This window comes from Papilio machaon, chromosome 20 (genome assembly GCF_912999745.1).
Source record: "Papilio machaon chromosome 20, ilPapMach1.1, whole genome shotgun sequence".
Lineage (NCBI taxonomy): Eukaryota > Metazoa > Arthropoda > Insecta > Lepidoptera > Papilionidae > Papilio > Papilio machaon.
This window is the reverse complement of record NC_060005.1, coordinates 5,001-22,522: the sequence shown is the minus strand read 5'-3', so window position 1 is coordinate 22,522 and position 17,522 is coordinate 5,001. Positions and strand designations below refer to the sequence as shown.

Genomic DNA, 17,522 nt, shown 5'->3' with positions numbered 1-17,522 from the left:
AGAGTATCGAATTAATTTTCATAGGCAATGGCAATGGTCAATGTCACAGTGTGGGACTTCACGCGCACAACTAACCACTATGAACTATCGAGCTTCGGGCTTGTAATAAAAATAGTCAATGAATCGATCAGTTTATTTACCAGAATATGATACAAATAATGTTACACGAATAAATGAACAAACGCATTCTACCCCCGAATTTAAATTTGAACTTTGTATTGTAAAATAAAACAAATGAAAAATAGTTTATTGACATCCAAAAATACAGTGAATTACAATGAAATCCAGGATCCTCGCACTAGGCGCAGCCTGTATCGCGAGGAGCCAGCTCAGTGATTTAACAAGAAACATCGTTAGATGACAACACATGGACATTTAACAATATTAGAATAGTTAGGAGTTAAGTAAACTACACAAGAAAACAAAAATATACTCATTACCACTCAATCCATAAATAACCACTAAATAAATACTAGAATTTAGTTATTTTATTACTTCATGAACATATGACAGCTATTTGTCTGTGCATCGCAAAATCAGCTGAAGAACATTTTTTTTTAAACCGCTAAAGTTTTGTTTGACGTTTTCTATTCGACAGCGCACAAATTATCGGTTCCACAAGTTCCAGATATGATAAAAATAACAGATAAATACGCTCTCACATTTAAAATATCATATCAAATGCCTGCCATTGCTTCTTAACACGTTCACTGCGGATCAGGCCTAGATCGACCTGCCGCGGAATTTCAGCTGGTGCGGACGAAGAAAACTATGTGCACTGGTGCGGAACGATTTTCTCATAAAAAATCACGGCAGGCCTTTATCGGCCTACCACGCACTGACGGTGAAAAATATCAACTCGGTGCGGCAGGGGTCTATCGCGGCCCGCCGTCCCAACAGGCGGTTGGCGACCCGATACCGCACGGAGCGCCCCGCTTCGCTAGTTAGTGTTGAGCCATCTCACTGAACTGTACGTCGCGTTTTTTCTTTTCGTAAAATTAACGACGCACGATGGCAGGAAACAAAAGAAAAATACAAATTTTGGAAAATAAACTAATTCGCGAGGCAGATAAAAGTGATAGTGACAGCAGTGAGGAAATATTTTCCTTCAAGAAAAAAAAATAGATATTTTCCTTCAAGAAAAAAATAGATATTTTCCTTCAAGAAAAAAAAAAATAGGATGTGCACACAAAATCTTTGTGCGAAATGTTTTAAAGACAAGCATAAATAAATAATTAAATAAACTATTTTTCATTTCTTTTCTACAATTCTATTTTATTTTCGATATCTCCTTATTTTTGTCTTTCCATCACTACTAAAAATACTTTCTAGTGCGGTGCTGGTCGATATCGACCCGCCACTTTCCCTGGTTCATTTCTCATTTCCTGTTTGGCAGATCCCGGGGCGAATCAACTCTAAAGAAGGTGGGTTCAAGGTTTTTCTAACAGTCCAAAAAGTACACACCTATATTATGTTTTCGCAAAGTTATAGCGATTTAATCTAACCTTATGCTGGTGGGTCGAGAAACGCCTGCCACGCACTGGCGGAAAAATCATTGGGGGCACACTTTGGCCCGCCGCCGCACCAGACGAAGGTTTAAGATTTTACTTGCCGCAGCTAAGGTGTTAATTTAATGAAATAAACAAATAGTAACATGTCGTAATAATTGAAAACCACTTAAAACTAACAAATTATAATTTACATATTAACTCTATAAACAATCGTGAGCTGAATACTGACATAATATTAATAAGTCACATAATATATGGCTTAATGGTGACTAACTTACTTACAAAAGAATTACTCACACATATATTTATGAGTAGCTCAGTGACTAACAAGGATTACAAAAATGTTAAATGCTTAGAATTAACATTTTCCACTGGTAAATTAACAACATTTGTTGAAACAATTTTCTAACGCCATCTATCTACTAAAATGCAATGCATTCGCGCGATTTACGAATTCTAATAATGAGCTTAACGTGCCTACTACCATACCATCTGTCGGAAAGTGGCGTCAACGATGGCGTTTTCCTCACTAAGTTGGTTAGCGTTTTGCCGTCAGGTTGAGCTATTTTAGGACGTTATTTTTGTTAGTGATTTTTTTTCTATTATTATATATTATATTTTTTTTAAGTATTAAAAAAAATCAAAATCGCAATCATAGACACTCTAATAACGTTAAAATGTTTTAACTATGTATTTTTCTTTCAAGGACATTTGCACAAGCCGTCGCAAGCGCTGCCCGCTAGACCCAGCTCCCACTCATCCTCTCCCGGTCACCCCCCCCCCCGCCCCAACCCTCTGAATCTTTTGGTTTTATTTTATTTTTAGTCGCATGCCATTAGGCACAGCGTAATGTCCAATGATTTATTCTCATTGTTTACGTTGCCGCGCTCCTCGCCGTAATCGGTCGTTCATTGTGCTATCGTAAACCATGAACATATACGAATACAGTGAATATTTATAATGTTAGAGGATTTTTTTTTTTTTTTTTTAATAAACAATTTACTACGACGTGCTAGTTTGTTTAAAGCAAAACGGTGGACAATTTGAACAATTACTGCGATATCGCTAAAAGGTATGTTTATTTGAATTCTTTTGTAATTGTGTAATCAGTGTCATTTTTTAATTATTATTATTTTAATAAGCCTAGTATGTTGCAGTTTACGGCTATAATCAACTTTTTTCTAAATTTAAATGATGATATTTATAAATTTCGCAATTTTAGTAATGTAATAAAACAAAATTTTTAATTTGCTTTAGTTACTAATGTTTTAATGTTTTATTGAATTTACTAATAAAATATGAGACAGTAACAAAAATTATATTCTTTACACTGAGGTGGGTGACGATCCTAATGTCTCGGCCTTGGAGTCCTCGGTTTCGGCTTCCCGTCGCTAGAGGTCGCTGTTTTAAAATACAGTTAAAATACAAAGTCTAAATTTAGAAAGCACTTCGGCCAGCGACACACAACAGTGTTGAAGTTTAATATAATATTTATGAAAGTTTTAAATCTGTTTTATACTAGATTAATAAATTAAGTGATTCGTCGCGTCGTTGATAAGTCGCTGGCTTTTTTTTTTTTTTTTTTGGGCAGTTTTACACGCATCCGATGGTATGTAATAGAGCACAATTTGAGAACTTTTTCCTTCGGTCGATTCGGTCTAGTTGATTCAAGCGCGCGCGGGAACGATCCGATAGGTAGGTAGGTAGGTAGGTAGGTAGGTAGGTAGGTAGGTAGGTAGGTAGGTAGGTAGGTAGGTAGGTAGGTAGGTAGGTAGGTAGGTAGGTAGGTAGGTAGGTAGGTAGGTAGGTAGGTAGGTAGGTAGGTAGGTAGGTAGGTAGGTAGGTAGGTAGGTAGGTAGGTAGGTAGGTAGGTAGGTAGGTAGGTAGGTAGGTAGGTAGGTAGGTAGGTAGGTAGGTTAGGTTAGGTTAGGTTAGGTTAGGTTAGGTTAGGTTAGGTTAGGTTAGGTTAGGTTAGGTTAGGTTCCACGGACCTGCTCGGTTGTCCGAGTGGGCGGAGAGGTGAACTCCGACGTGGCGCGTCCCCGGGTGGTGGATAGGGGAACGCCCCGGCATATTGCTGGGGTAGGGCTTTTTTCGCCCCGCGAACCAAACACTAGACGGGTGGAGCGCAGCGATGCGCTATCCCGATGGCGGGTCCGCCGGTCTTTGACCGGTGGGCAAGGGCTTCGGCCACCGTCGGATAACCCGTAATCCGCACTGAGCGGACCGGGGGCCCAGCGCACTGAGCGCGGGGTTGCGAGGAAGAAAACCTCTCTAAAAAATCACCCGGTGGCAACACCACACTTGGCCGTCCACTGGTCATTTTGATCGGTGGACGCCAAGCAAACCGTAATCCGCACTGAGCGGACCGGGGGCCCTGCGCACTGAGCGTGGGGCCGCGAGGAAGAAAACCTCTCTAAAAAATTACCCGGTGGCAACACCACACTTGGCCGTCCACTGGTCTTTATGATCGGTGGACGCCAAGCAAACCGTAATCCGCACTGAGCGGACCGGGGGCCCTACGCACTGAGCGTGGGGTCGCGAGGAAGAAAACCTCTCTAAAAAATTACCCGGAGGAGGAGTACACGCCCATTGGGCGGTGCTGGGCGCGGCGTGCACCGAGGTGCCGTCGTGCGGAGTGGAGGGGTGTTTTTCCCGCGGGGCTATGCCGGACAGGGCCTCCCATACCGGACAGGCCCGCGAGGAACACCGGTGGACCCTGAGGGGTCGGAGGATGGTGGGTCTTCAAGGCCCTCGGCGCGATAGGGTTGGTCAACCCGGCCTCCCTATTGGGCAAAACGACGTTGTGTGGCAGCACTCTAAACTGCAGAGGACTTTGGTCGGTGGATGGCGGCCTTATAGGTCGTGCGTTGATGGAAGGGGGACCTCACCCTGCTACCAAAGGCGGTTTCCGGTGTCCGACAACACTGGACAAAGTATGAGATGGCAAGCCTACAAAACAAATTACCCCAGGAGGGTACCGACAGCATCGCTGGAGGAGAATCCCTCCCCGCGGCCTCGGCCGCGGGCTGCCCCGCGTATTCTGGGGGGGGCAAGGACTGCTTTTCCTATACGACGACTCAGGCAAGAATAATGGAGACGATTGCACGCGACTTGGATTCGGAGGTGACGAGGCGCCCATCATTGGACGGCGTCGACCTTAAAGAAGCGAGAGTAGTACTGGAGCGCATTCCGATCGCGGCGCCTAACGCCGCGCGACAGCGCGACAAGATGGAGTGCGACGGTGGAGCAGCGTCTGATTCGGATTGCAGCCTCACTGTCGATGCCGAAAGGGGACCGATCTCAGAGTTCGGCGCGAAACGGCCCCGCCTCAGTGAGGGGTCCACGGACGAGGAACGGATGGCGTCCCCAGTGACGGCAAGATGGCGCCAACAAGAGAAGAGGGCCGCGGCCAAAGCTCGAGCCAAACAAAAGGAGGAAGATCTGGAGAAAGAAGCTGAGCTCGCTCGCTTCCGGCGCGAGACACGGTCTGCGTTGTTTCCCCGACCTCACGAGAGAACGGGAGAGAGGTGTGCCGCTCAGCTCCAAGAGCAGGTGCAGGAGGACTTGGCCATCATTGAGAGGGTGGCGACCAAGTCCTCCAATTTGAAGGGCAACTTTGTGCGAGCCCTGAAGGACGCTGCGGTATCAATTAAGGAAGCCGTGGAAGTCCTCGGGGCCCGCACACTATCGGAGGAGACATGCCAGCTCCAGGCAGACAATGCTCGCCTGCGGGCCGAGATGGACGCACTCCATAAGGAGTTAGCAGACATAAAGGAGGATCTGCGGAAACGGGGTTCCGCAGTCTCCTCCCACCCGGATGCGACAGTGAAGGCCGTCCCCGCACCACGGTCCCCACAAATACCGAACGAGACGTCCTCCGTGGAGGAGATCTGTCGTGCAGTGATGGTTCAGGTCGGAGGCATGATGAACGCCCGCCTGGCCTCGTTTGAGGACAGACTTCTCCCGGAGAGGAACCTGCGGCCGCCTCTCGCGGCCGATAAGAAGAGGGACGGGAGTACGTACGCTGCCAAGCTTGCGGGGCAGCCGACGGTGCCCGCTAAAGGGAAAGACCAGGGAGCGGCCAGGCAGGCGGCGCAGAAAGTGCCAGCCCAGCCAGGCACCAGCGGCACCCAACGGAAGGCTCCCGCTGCGCCATCGCAGCGCCCGCCGGGCCCCGCCCAGAGCCGGCCCGAGACACAGGGCACGAGCGCCCCCTCACCCGCTACTGCGGAAAAGGGGAAGAGTAAGAGAAGGAGAAAGAGGAGGAAGAACAAGAAAAAGAGCTCACCACCCGGGCAGCAGCAGTCGCAGCCCGCGGTTGGTGAGTGGATAAAGGTGGGGCCCAAAAGGCGACAAAAGGAGAAGGCTGGTGCCACCAAACTCCACGCGCCCCGGTCGTCTGCGGTGGTCATCACGCTGCAGCCGGGTGCGTCGGAGAGAGGTGCCACCTATGCAAGCGTCATCGCCTCGGCAAAGGAGAGGATTAACCCGGCCGAGTTTGGAGCCCAGGGCGTTCGCCTCCGGAAGGCTGCCAACGGGGGTCGTATTTTTGAGTTCCCAGGCGCCTCCAGTGGCGAGAAGGCGGACTCCCTGGCCCAAAGGCTGCGGGAGGTCCTAGATGGTGAAGTCGTCCGCGTCTCCCGGCCTACTAAGTCGGTGGCCCTACGGGTGTCAGGCCTAGACGATTCTACCACCGATGCCGAGGTGGTCGCCGCGATCGCTGCAGCGGGAGGGTGCCCCGCCGAGCAGCTGCGGGCCGGCGTGATGTCCACCGGCCGCGACGGACTGGGATCAGTGGTTGTCCAGTGTCCCGTCGCGGCTGCGAAAAAGATCGCGACCGCTGGTCGTCTGCTGGTGGGCTGGGTGTCCGCCCAGGCTAGGGTGCTGGATGCCCGGCCAATCAGATGCTTCAGGTGCCTGGCTCCCGGGCACCTATCCGGCCAGTGCCAGGGGGTGGACCGCTCCGGACTCTGTTTCCGGTGCGGCCAACCAGGGCACAAGGCCCGCGGATGCACCGCTGCGCCTCACTGCGTGGTCTGCGCTGCGGCCGGCATGCCGGCGGAGCACCGAGTCGGCAATAAAGCCTGCGTCTCCCCACCCAAGGGGAAGAGAAGTAAGAAGGGAGGTGGGGACGGTCAGAACCCGACGGTCGGACAGCCCACTGCCTCACCCCTACAGGCGGCACCGCCGCAGGCCGAGGAGGTTGCTATGGTCGTGGAATAATGGCCCTCAACCTCCTCCAAGCCAACATCAATCACTCCGCCAGAGCTCAGGACCTTCTGTTCCAGAGCATGGCGGAGTGGAACATCCACGTGGCGGTGGTGGCCGAGCCATACCGGGTCCCAGCTGGGGACGATTGGGTGGGAGACGCAGACGGGCTGGTGGCCATAACATCCCGGTCCATCGCAGGCTCTCCGGCCTTCGTGGACGTGGTCCGAGGCCGGGGATACGTTTCGGCCCTCGTCGGCGACATCATGGTGGTCGGAGTGTACTTCTCGCCGAATCGGAGTCTCGCCGACTTCGAGTCTTTTCTTTCTGAGGTCGGCGTCCTGATAGGCGGAAGTCGCTCCGCCCGGGTGCTCGTCGCGGGGGACCTCAACGCCAAATCCTCGGCTTGGGGGTGCCCGGCGACAGATCCGCGAGGCCGAGAGTTAGAAGACTGGGCGGTGGAGACCGGACTCGTGGTCCTTAACCAGGGGTCGGTCAACACGTGCGTGCGGCGTCAGGGCGGCTCCATTGTTGACGTCACCTTCGCCGATGCCGTCCTGGCACGCCGTGTTCGTGGCTGGCGGGTGGCCGAGGACGTGGAGACGCTATCGGACCACCGGTACGTGAGGTTCGACATCTCCGCGTCCCCGTCCAACCCGAGCCCAGTCCCAGGCCGGCCCCCGAGCGGGGAGGGCCCACGCTGGTCGCTGTCGCAGATGGACCGGGATTTCCTGGTCGAGGTCGCTCTCGTGGAGGCGTGGTTCTCCGCGCCCCGAGAGTCTGTGGTCGAGGTCGGTCAGGAGGCGGCGCGGTTGGGTGCGGCCATGTCGCGTATTTGCGACGGGGCCATGCCGAGGGTCCGTTCCGTCCCCTCCAAAAAGCCGGTGTACTGGTGGACCGCCGAGCTCACGCTGCTGCGCGGTTCTTGCGTGGCGGCGAGACGCCGGTACACCCGCTACCGTCGGCGGAGGCGTCGGGACCCGACGGAAGAAGAGCGGCTCTACTCCCTCTACAGAAGTGAGATTCAGGCCCTGCGGGCGGCGATCGGCGCGGCGAAGGACAAGGCGAATGACGAAATGCTGAAGACTCTGGATATCGATCCATTCGGGAGGCCCTACAAGGCCGTGCGGCGAAAGCTCCGGTCTAGGGGTCCCCCCATCACCCAGAGTCTTCAGCCTCATGAAGTCAACACGGTGGTCGCTGGCCTGTTCCCGCCAGCAGCTGCCGGTTTCGTGGCGCCGGAAATGGCTGACCCCACTGTAGAGGGAGGAGCGGATTCAGGTGCACCGCCGGTAACGGAGGAAGAGCTGAGGGCGGCGGTGTTGCGCATGCGCGCTAAAAACACTGCCCCCGGCCCCGACGGTGTACCCGGTTGCGCCTGGGTTCTAGTGCTGGAGCCGCTCGAACCGTGGATTCGGGCACTTTTCCAAGCCTGCTTGGAGCGGGGCCAGTTCCCGAGTGAGTGGAAGAAGGGGAAACTGGTCCTGCTCAAAAAGGATGGACGTCCGGCCCACGAGCCGTCGGCGTACCGGCCGATCGTTCTGCTGGACGAGATCAGCAAGCTCTTTGAGCGTGTCGTTGCCGCTCGTCTCGTCCAGCATCTGGAGAGGGTGGGGCCGAATCTCAGCGCCAACCAATTCGGCTTCCGCACTGGCAGGTCCACCCTTGACGCCATTGCGCGGGTGAGGACCCTTGCGGAGGATGCCGAGTCCCAGGGTGAGGTGTTGTTGGCCGTGTCTTTAGACATTTCCAACGCCTTCAACACCCTGCCCTGGGAAACCATCAGGGAGGCGCTGGGATACCACGGCTTCCCGCCGTACCTCAGGAGGATCGTCGCGGCCTACCTCTCCGAGCGATCGGTCGCGTACCCAACCAGCGTCGGCTGGTTGCAGAAGGCAACCTCGTGCGGTGTTCCGCAGGGGTCGGTTCTCGGGCCGCTCCTGTGGAATATCGGGTATGACTGGGCGCTGCGCCTGCCCCTCCCGAGCGGTGTCGAAGTCGTCTGCTATGCCGACGACACCTTGGTGACGGCGCGGGGCAGCACCCACAGGGAGGCCCGATGCAGGGCCACAGCTGGCTTGGCCACAACGGTGGCCAGAATTCGTCGCCTGGGTTTGGAGGTTGCATTGCACAAGTCTGAGGCCATGTATTTCTACGGGCCTCGACGAGCACCTCCAACCCAGTCCGCGGTCATGGTGGGCGGAATTTCCATCGGCGTCGGGGGTACTATGAAATACCTCGGACTCGTCCTCGATAGCCGATGGAAATTCGAAGAGCACTTCCGGCGTCTCGTCCCGAAGCTCATGGGGGCGGCTGGGGCCCTTAGCCGGCTCCTGCCAAACGTGGGCGGCCCGGGCTCGCGGTGTCGCCGCCTGTACACAGGCGTGGTGCGGTCGATGGCGCTTTACGGCGCACCTATCTGGGCGGATACTCTGACCGCCCGGACTCGAGCCCTGCTGCGAAAGCCGCAGAGGGTCATGGCGGTCAGAGTAAGTCGTGGCTATCGCACCGTGTCGTGCGACGCGGCCTGTGTGCTGGCGGGGACGCCGCCATGGGACTTGGACGCGGAGGTGCTCTCCGGCGCCTACTGGCGGAGAGTGGATGCCCGATCCCGGGGGGAGATCCCTCCCCCGGATCAGGAGAGTGCGTGGCGGCGGGCGGCGGAGGCGCAGCTCGTCACCGAGTGGCGGGAGCGGCTGCTTACGGCGTCCGCCGGCCAACGCACCATTGAGGCGATCCGGCCCGTCCTCGAGCTCTGGACGGGTCGGAAGCACGGGGCTCTCTCGTTCCGTCTGGTGCAGGTACTCTCGGGACATGGTTGTTTCGGGGCGTATCTGTGCCGGATTGCGCGGCGAGAGCCCAGTGCGAGGTGCCATGAGTGCGGCCACGCTGAGGACTCGGCCCAGCACACCCTGGAGTCGTGTGTGCACTGGTCGGCCCAGCGCGCCGCACTCGTGGCAGAAATTGGGATGGACCTCTCGCTGCCCGCTGTCGTCAACGCGATGGTGGGTAGCGAGAGCTCCTGGAACGCTGTCGCCTCCTTCTGCGAAGAGGTGATGGCGCTGAAGGAGGCGGCGGAACGTCGGCGGGAGGAGGACGCAGCCGCGGACCCTCTTCGTCGTCGTCGCGACGGGCGCAGGCGGCGGGCGCACACCCGCCGTCTGCCTCCCTAATGGAAGAGCTCCGGGCGATGGACGGCCTATTGCCCTATCGCCCGCCAAACCTTCGGGTGTAAGGCGCTCACTAGCATTGGGTGCGCCTTTAAGACGTGTGTTGTGGGGACTCCCTACATCTCTGTCCCCACAAGAGGAGAGTCCGAGTGGACAACGCCGGCTGGGTCGCGGAAGATTGCGCAAGTGTTCCCGTGACCCAGCCACAAGGCGGAATGGAGGGCCCGAGGGGTTTTAGTGGGTATGGCCGAACGACTTTAGGCGAGTCCCACACTCCCTGCGCCACTGCACACACAGGCCCGGCGCAGGGGTGCGTAACTGCATTTCCCCTCGTACAAAAAAAAAAAAAAAAAAAAAAAAAAAAAAAAAAAAAAAAAAAAAAAAAAAAAAAAAAAAAAAAAAAAAAAAAAAAAAAAAAAAAAAAAAAAAAAAAAAAAAAAAAAAAAAAAAAGGTTAGGTTAGGTTAGGTTAGGTTAGGTTAGGTTAGGTTAGGTTAGGTTAGGTTAGGTTCCACCCACGGACCTGCTCGGTTGTCCGAGTGGGCGGAGAGGTGAACTCCGACGTGGCGCGTCCCCGGGTGGTGGATAGGGGAACGCCCCGGCATATTGCTGGGGTAGGGCTTTTTTCGCCCCGCGAACCAAACGCCAACAAACCCGTAAGTCCGCACTGAGCGGAAACGGGGGCTCTGCGCACTGAGCGTGGGGCCGCGAGGAAGAAAACCTCTATAAAAAATTACCCGGTGGTGACACCACACTTGGCCGCCCACTGGTCTTTATGATCGGTGGACGCCAAGTAGACCGTAAGTCCGCACTGAGCGGAAACGGGGGCTCTGCGCACTGAGCGTGGGGCCGCGAGGAAGAAAACCTCTATAAAAAATCACCCGGTGGTGACACCACACTTGGCCGCCCACTGGTCTTTATGATCGGTGGACGCCAAGTAGACCGTAAGTCCGCACTGAGCGGAAACGGGGGCTCTGCGCACTGAGCGTGGGGCCGCGAGGAAGAAAACCTCTATAAAAAATTACCCGGTGGTGACACCACACTTGGCCGCCCACTGGTCTTTATGATCGGTGGACGCCAAGTAGACCGTAAGTCCGCACTGAGCGGAAACGGGGGCTCTGCGCACTGAGCGTGGGGCCGCGAGGAAGAAAACCTCTATAAAAAATTACCCGGTGGCAACACCACACTTGGCCCCACTGGTCTTTATGATCAGTGGACGCCAAGTAAACCGTAATCCGCACTGAGCGGACCGGGGGCCCTGCGCACTGAGCGTGGGGCTGCGAGGAAGAAAACCTCTCTAAAAAATCACCCGGTGGCAACACCACACTTGGCCGCCCACCGGTCTTTATGATCGGTGGACGCCAAGTAAACCGTAATCCGCACTGAGCGGACCGGGGGCCCTACGCACTGAGCGTGGGGCTGCGAGGAAGAAAACCTCTCTAAAAAATCACCCGGAGGAGGGCACGCCTTCAGGGCGGTGCGGGGCGCGACGTGCACCGAGGTGCCGCCGTGCGGAGTGGTGGGGTGTTCTTCCGCGGGGCTACGCCGGACAGGGCCTCCCATACCGGACAGGCTCGCGGGAAACACCAGTGGACCCTGAGGGGTCGTAGGATGGAGGGCCTTCAAGGCCCTCGGCGCGGCAGGGTCGGTTTGAGTCTTCCGTAAGGCCAAATCAGGCCAGGTCGTGCAAACATCGGAGTGCGGCAGCACTATAAACTGCAGCGGACTTCGGTCGGAGGATGACGGCCTTCAAGGCCGTGCGGGACCTCACCCTGTACCAAAGGCGGTTTCCGGTGTCCGACAACACTGGAAAAAGTAAAAGTAAATGATGGCATCTCCCAAAACACAACTACCCCAGGAGGGTACCTCCGGCACCGCCGGGGGAGAATCCCTCCCCGTGGCTTCGGCCGCGGGCTGCCCCTCGTACTCTGGGGGGGGCAAGGACTGCCTTTCAGATACAAACACAACGACGACCCAGGCTAGAATTATGGAACTGATAGCAAGAGATTTGGACTCGAAGGTGACGAGGCGCCCTTCAATAGAAGGCGTCGAACTAAAGGAAGTGAGAGTGCGGCTGGAGCGCGCTCCCATTGCGGCGCCCAGCGCCCAACAACAGCGCATACCGACACTCAGTGACACGTCGGAATCCGACATGGAGATTGAGGCACCAGAGAACCGTGCAGACCAGCACCCCGGACAATGGGGGAGTCTTGGTCGGAAGCGGCATCTAGCCGCCGCGGCAGGCGATATAGAGACGGGTCCCTCGCCCAAAGTGGCAGGAACAAGGAAGGGCCGAGGGCGGCCGCCTACAACAGGAGACTACGTTGGGCTCGCCAAAGCGAAACGGGAGTTGGCATTGGCCACCCGGCGACAACTCGAGTGGGAAGCGGAGAAGGACGTCGCCGAGCTTACGATGGGGCTGCGATCGACCAGAGCGGGGGTCCGACTCTCAGAGACCTCCGCATCTGAAATAGAAGACGAAGATGAGCTGGGCTCAGTTGAACTCGGCGGACAAATTGAGCTTGGCGCAGCGGCAGTGGCGGCCGTCTGCGACAAATCAAGTAACCTAAAAGGGACCTCTAAAAAGGCGCTTAAGGAGGCGGTTGCGCAGATCCGGGCGGCGGCAAAACGTCTAACGTCACGGAACGTCAATGAGGAGACGAGGCTCCTGCGAGCGGCCAACTCCCGCCTACAGGCGGAGATGGCTGCACTAAAGAAAGAGGTGGCTGAGCTGAAGGCGTGCGTGTCGCAGGCGGGGGTGTCACCCAAACCCGTCACAGCGGCATGCCCGCAACCCACGGAGGAGGAATTAGAAAACCGGATCTTGAGCAGGCTCTCGGACCGGCTCAACGCCCGAATAGACGGGCTAGAGCCGCGCCTAAATCCGGAGCCTCGCCTGCGACCGGCACTGGCTCATGACAGGCGCGAGGCAGAAGCCAGACCACCACCCCCGGCAAGCCGTCCACGCCAAACACTGGAGACTACCCAGGCGGAATTGCCTGAAGTGCGCCTCCCTGAAACAGTCCAATCGGGCTGGATCAAGGTTGGCGCAAAAGGAAAAAAGAAGGCGCCTTCCTCTACATTGGCGCCGGCCGTCGCTTCTTCTTCTTCCGCCGCGGCCCAATCTGCCCATCCGGGCCAAAAGGCGAAGACAAAAAAGAAGGCCGCTAAAAAGAAGGGCAAGGCCAAGAAACCAGAGACGGGACGTCCCCTCCCGCCGGCGCCTGCTTCCATGAAGGAGACCATGGCGTCGGTGGTTAAGAGGGGCCTGAGAGAAAAGGCGCCGACTACCACCAGATCGGCGCCCACGACGAAGAAGAAGGGGCAAGAGAAGGTCAGGTCCTCGCCTAAGCTGCGGGCCCCCAAGACCTCGGCAGTCGTGGTGACTCTACATCCCACGGCTGTGGAGAAGGGGGTCACATACGCCAAGGCTCTCGCTGAGGCAAAACAAAAGGTGAACCTCAAGGACCTAGAAATTGAGAGCGTCCGCTTCAAGCGGGCGGCAACCGGGGCGTCCATCATCGAAATCCCCGGTGCCACTAGCGCGCCAAAGGCGGACCTCCTCGCGGAGAGGCTTCGCGAGGTCTTCGGGAACGGAGGCGACATCACCGTCTCCCGTCCAACTAAAATGTCGGAGATGATAGTGGCGGGACTAGACGATTCCGTCACAAAAGAAGAAGTCACAGCCGCGGTCGCGGCTAAAGGCGGATGCGCGGCAAACTGTATCAAAGTTGGCACACTCCGCCAGGAGAGGTCCGGTCTATTTGCCGTGTGGGTTTCCTGCCCCGTTGAAGCCGCCAAGAGGGTGGTTGAGGGGAAGCTCCTCGTCGGATGGGTCTCGGCCAGAGTGAAGCTCCTAGAACGAAGGGAGCTGAGGTGCTTCAGGTGCCTTCACTCTGGCCACGTCAAGGCGCGGTGTACTGCGGAGGTCGACCGGGGGCTTCAGTGCTACCGGTGCGGCCAGTTGGGACACCGCGCCGCAGAGTGTAATGCTGCCCCCCACTGCACACTGTGTGCGGAGGCTGGGAAGGCAGCTAACCATCTCTTGGGGAGCAAGATATGCTCGGCCCCCAAGAAAAGGATGCTTAGGAGAGTATTTGTTGCGAGCAGAGCCAGCCCGCAACAGGCACAATCACCACCGAGCGGTGAAGAAGTAGAGATGGAGACAGAAAACACCACAAAATGACGACGACGGCTAATAATAAATACCTGCAAGCCAACATCAACCACTGCGCCAGAGCTCAGGATTTATTGATTCAAAGCATGGTGCAGTGGTCGATAGATGTTACGGTGGTGACTGAGCCCTACTTCATTCCCGCGAGGAACAACTGGGTGGGCGATGACGATGGGCTGGCGGCAATCGCGGTGTCAAACAACGCCATGATAAGGAGGTCGCGGAAGGGCCGAGGAGTCGTCGCGGCTCTGTGCGGCGAGGTGATGGTGGTCGCGGCATATTTCTCGCCAAACCGGCCTCTGTCTGATTTTGAAGCGTTCCTCGTGGAAATGGACTCGGTCCTGGCCTGGTGCCGCCCAAACCGGATCGTCGTGGCTGGCGATCTGAACGCTAAGTCCACGATCTGGGGGTGCCCTACCACGGATGCGAGGGGAGAATTGGTGGAGGAGTGGCTTGCCTCGAATGGGCTGGTCGTCCTGAACGTAGGGAACACGGAAACATGCGTGCGGATGCAGGGTGGCTCAATTGTAGACGTGTCCTTCGCCAGTACGGACCTGGCACGAACCGTCCGGGACTGGGCAGTCCTGGAGGGTGTGGAGACTTTGTCTGACCACAGGTATATTCGGTTTGACGTCTCCCCCCTCCCTGGCGGTTCCGGTCCCGGGCGTGTTGCGTCGTCGTCGGAGATCGGCCCGAGGTGGGCCCTCAAAAAACTTGACGGGGAAGCGGCGATCCAGGCGTCTCTGGTCGCAAGCTGGAATCCAATACCGAACGAGACAGTAGTAGAGTCCGAGTCGCAGTGGCTCCACGAAACGGTCACGCACATTTGTGACGTCGCGATGCCCCGCGTGGTGCGCCCTCCGGCTCGGACGGCGGTGTATTGGTGGTCGGAAGATCTCGGTCGTCTTCGTGTGTCCTGCGTGTCAGCAAGGCGGCAGTACTCCAGGTACCGTCGTCGCCGTAGACGAAGCGGGCATACCGAGGAAGAGGAGAGGCGCCTCTACACCGCCTACCAGGACGCGAAAAAGGCCCTCAGGGTGGCCATCGCTATTGCGAAAGAGGAGGCCTGGCAGGAGCTGCTGGCGTCGCTTGAAGTCGACCCCTGGGGTCGGCCATATCGGCTCGTGATGAGCAAACTCAGGCCTTGGGCCCCACCTCTAACAGCGAGCATGGACCCAGAAGTACTGGTCAGGGTAGTGGAGACCTTGTTCCCCTCGATGAGGGAGGAATTTGTGCCGCCATCAATGGTGTTTGCGCCAGCGACTTCAAATCGCGATGCGGACGGGGAAGTCCCGGAAGTGGAAGAAAGGGAACTGTGGGCGGCTGTGTCACGGCTTCAGGCCAAAAACACCGCCCCAGGCCCCGATGGGATCCCCGGACGCATATGGGTCCTGGCCCTAAAGAACGGACTGGACGACAGGTTCCGAGCTTTCCTTACTCGGTGCCTCAAGGAACATACTTTCCCAGACGACTGGAAGACGGGGAAACTCGTACTGATTGGAAAGGCAGGGAGACCGGCGGATTCACCTTCGGCGTATCGCCCAATAGTCCTGCTCGGGGAGGCGGGTAAGCTTTTTGAGCGCGTTATTGCGACCCGCCTCACAGAACACCTCGACCGAGTAGGGCCAAATTTGGCAGACTGCCAGTATGGTTTCCGGCGCGGCCGCTCCACCATCGATGCTATTGCACGGGTGAGGGCCGTCGCCGAAGAGGAGGTCCTTAAGGGCGGCGTCGTCTTGGCGGTATCTTTAGATATCGCCAACGCTTTTAACACGCTGCCTCACGCTTGTATAATGGAGGCCCTTTGTTTTCATGGGGTCCCGTTGTACTTGCGTGAGACGATTAAGGCCTACCTATCGGACAGGACAGTGGTATATCCCACAACTACCGGATTGGGACAGAGAAGAGTGTCGTGCGGCGTCCCACAGGGTTCCGTTTTAGGGCCATTACTGTGGAACGTCGGTTACGACTGGGTCCTTCGCGGCCCGACTCTCCGTGGCGTTAGCGTCGTCTGTTACGCGGACGACACACTGGTGTTGGCAAGGGGCAGTAGCTATCGGGAAGCGAGTGTGTTAGCTACTGCCGGAGTAGCCCAAGTAGTGGGCAGGATTAGGAGTCTGGGCCTGACGGTGGCCCTGGAGAAGTCCGAAGCCCTGTGTTTCCACGGGCCTCGCCGAGCGCCACCGCCAGGCGCTCATCTGATTGTGGGCGGAGTTTCCATCGGCGTCGGGTCCAAAATGAAATATCTGGGAGTTGTACTCGACAGCCGGTGGAACTTCCAAGAACATTTCCGGCAGATGGCACCAAAGCTCGCGCGCACCTCGTTCGCCCTGAGCAGGTTATTGCCTAATCTGGGCGGACCGAGCGCGAGTTGTCGTCGCCTCTATGCCGGAATTGTCAGGTCGATGGCGTTGTACGGAGCCCCTATCTGGGCGGATGCCCTCGAGCGCCGCAATAAAGCCCAACTGCGCAGATCGCAGAGGGGTAGTGGCGCGCTCCGAGCGGCTCGTGCATACCGCACCGTGTCGCTGGAGGCGGCATGCGTGCTAGCTGGGACTCCCCCATGGGAACTGGAGGCGTCGGCGTTGGCGGAGGTCTATTGGAAAACCGCCGACGCCAAAGGTCGGGGGGAGGTCCCCAGCATGGAAGTGATCGAAGAGTGGAGAAGAAGCGCAAAGGACACTGTCCAGCGCTGCTGGCTCGAACATCTGAGCCAGCCGGGAGCGGGTCATCGCACCATTGCGGCGATCCGCCCCGTCCTACGAGGATGGTTAACGCGACGGTGGGGCGCGCTCTCATATCGCCTAGTGCAGGTCCTCTCGGGGCATGGCTGCTTCGGGAGGTACCTGTGCAACGTGGCCAGACGGGAGCGCACTCCGCAGTGCCGATTCTGTGATGCCGCGGAAGACGACGCGGATCACACATTGACGTTCTGCACAGCATGGGCTGAGGAGAGAGCCGTGCTTGTGCACCAAATAGGAGTTGACACCTCGCTGCCGGCTGTCGTTTCTGCGATGGTCGGCAGTGAACCCGGATGGAGTGCCGTCGCCGCCTTTTGCGAGGCGGTGATGAAGAAAAAGGAAGAGGACGAGCGGCGCCGGGAGGATGATCCGGAGGAGGATCCCGTGCGCCGCCGCCGACCGATGCGCCGACGCCGGGCTTTTGCCCAGGCGTCTTAATAGTTTTTATTTTACAAAGACGTATTGGTCGGTGCCGGGTTGGGGGACCTGGTAGGAGTAGGGCGGCAGTTCTCCGTCGCCCACTCGGAGGTGGTTAATGTGGCCATGTGCGCCACGAGAGGTGGGTCCTAAAAGGACAAACGCTCTGCCGGGACAAGGATAAGGGAAACTGTCACCTTAGCCCCGGCACAAGCGGGATGGCGGTTTCGAGGAGTTTTGGTCGGTAGTAGCCCCTCCGGTCATTTACGGGCCGGGGGAGCGGCTGAGTCCGACACACC

At 56.8% G+C, this 17,522-nt stretch overlaps 2 protein-coding genes across 2 annotated transcripts; both read left to right on the top strand.

Annotated features, from left to right (window-relative positions):
* Positions 1-4,604: 4,604 nt before the first annotated feature.
* On the top strand, positions 4,605-6,737 carry LOC123722145. Its single transcript, XM_045682980.1, has one exon. It carries the CDS (start codon positions 4,605-4,607, stop codon positions 6,735-6,737), a length of 2,133 nt encoding a protein of 710 aa, XP_045538936.1.
* Positions 6,738-11,719: 4,982 nt separating this feature from the next.
* On the top strand, positions 11,720-14,077 carry LOC123722144. Its single transcript, XM_045682979.1, has one exon. The coding sequence runs from the start codon at positions 11,720-11,722 to the stop codon at positions 14,075-14,077; it is 2,358 nt and encodes a 785-aa protein (XP_045538935.1).
* Positions 14,078-17,522: the final 3,445 nt, after the last annotated feature.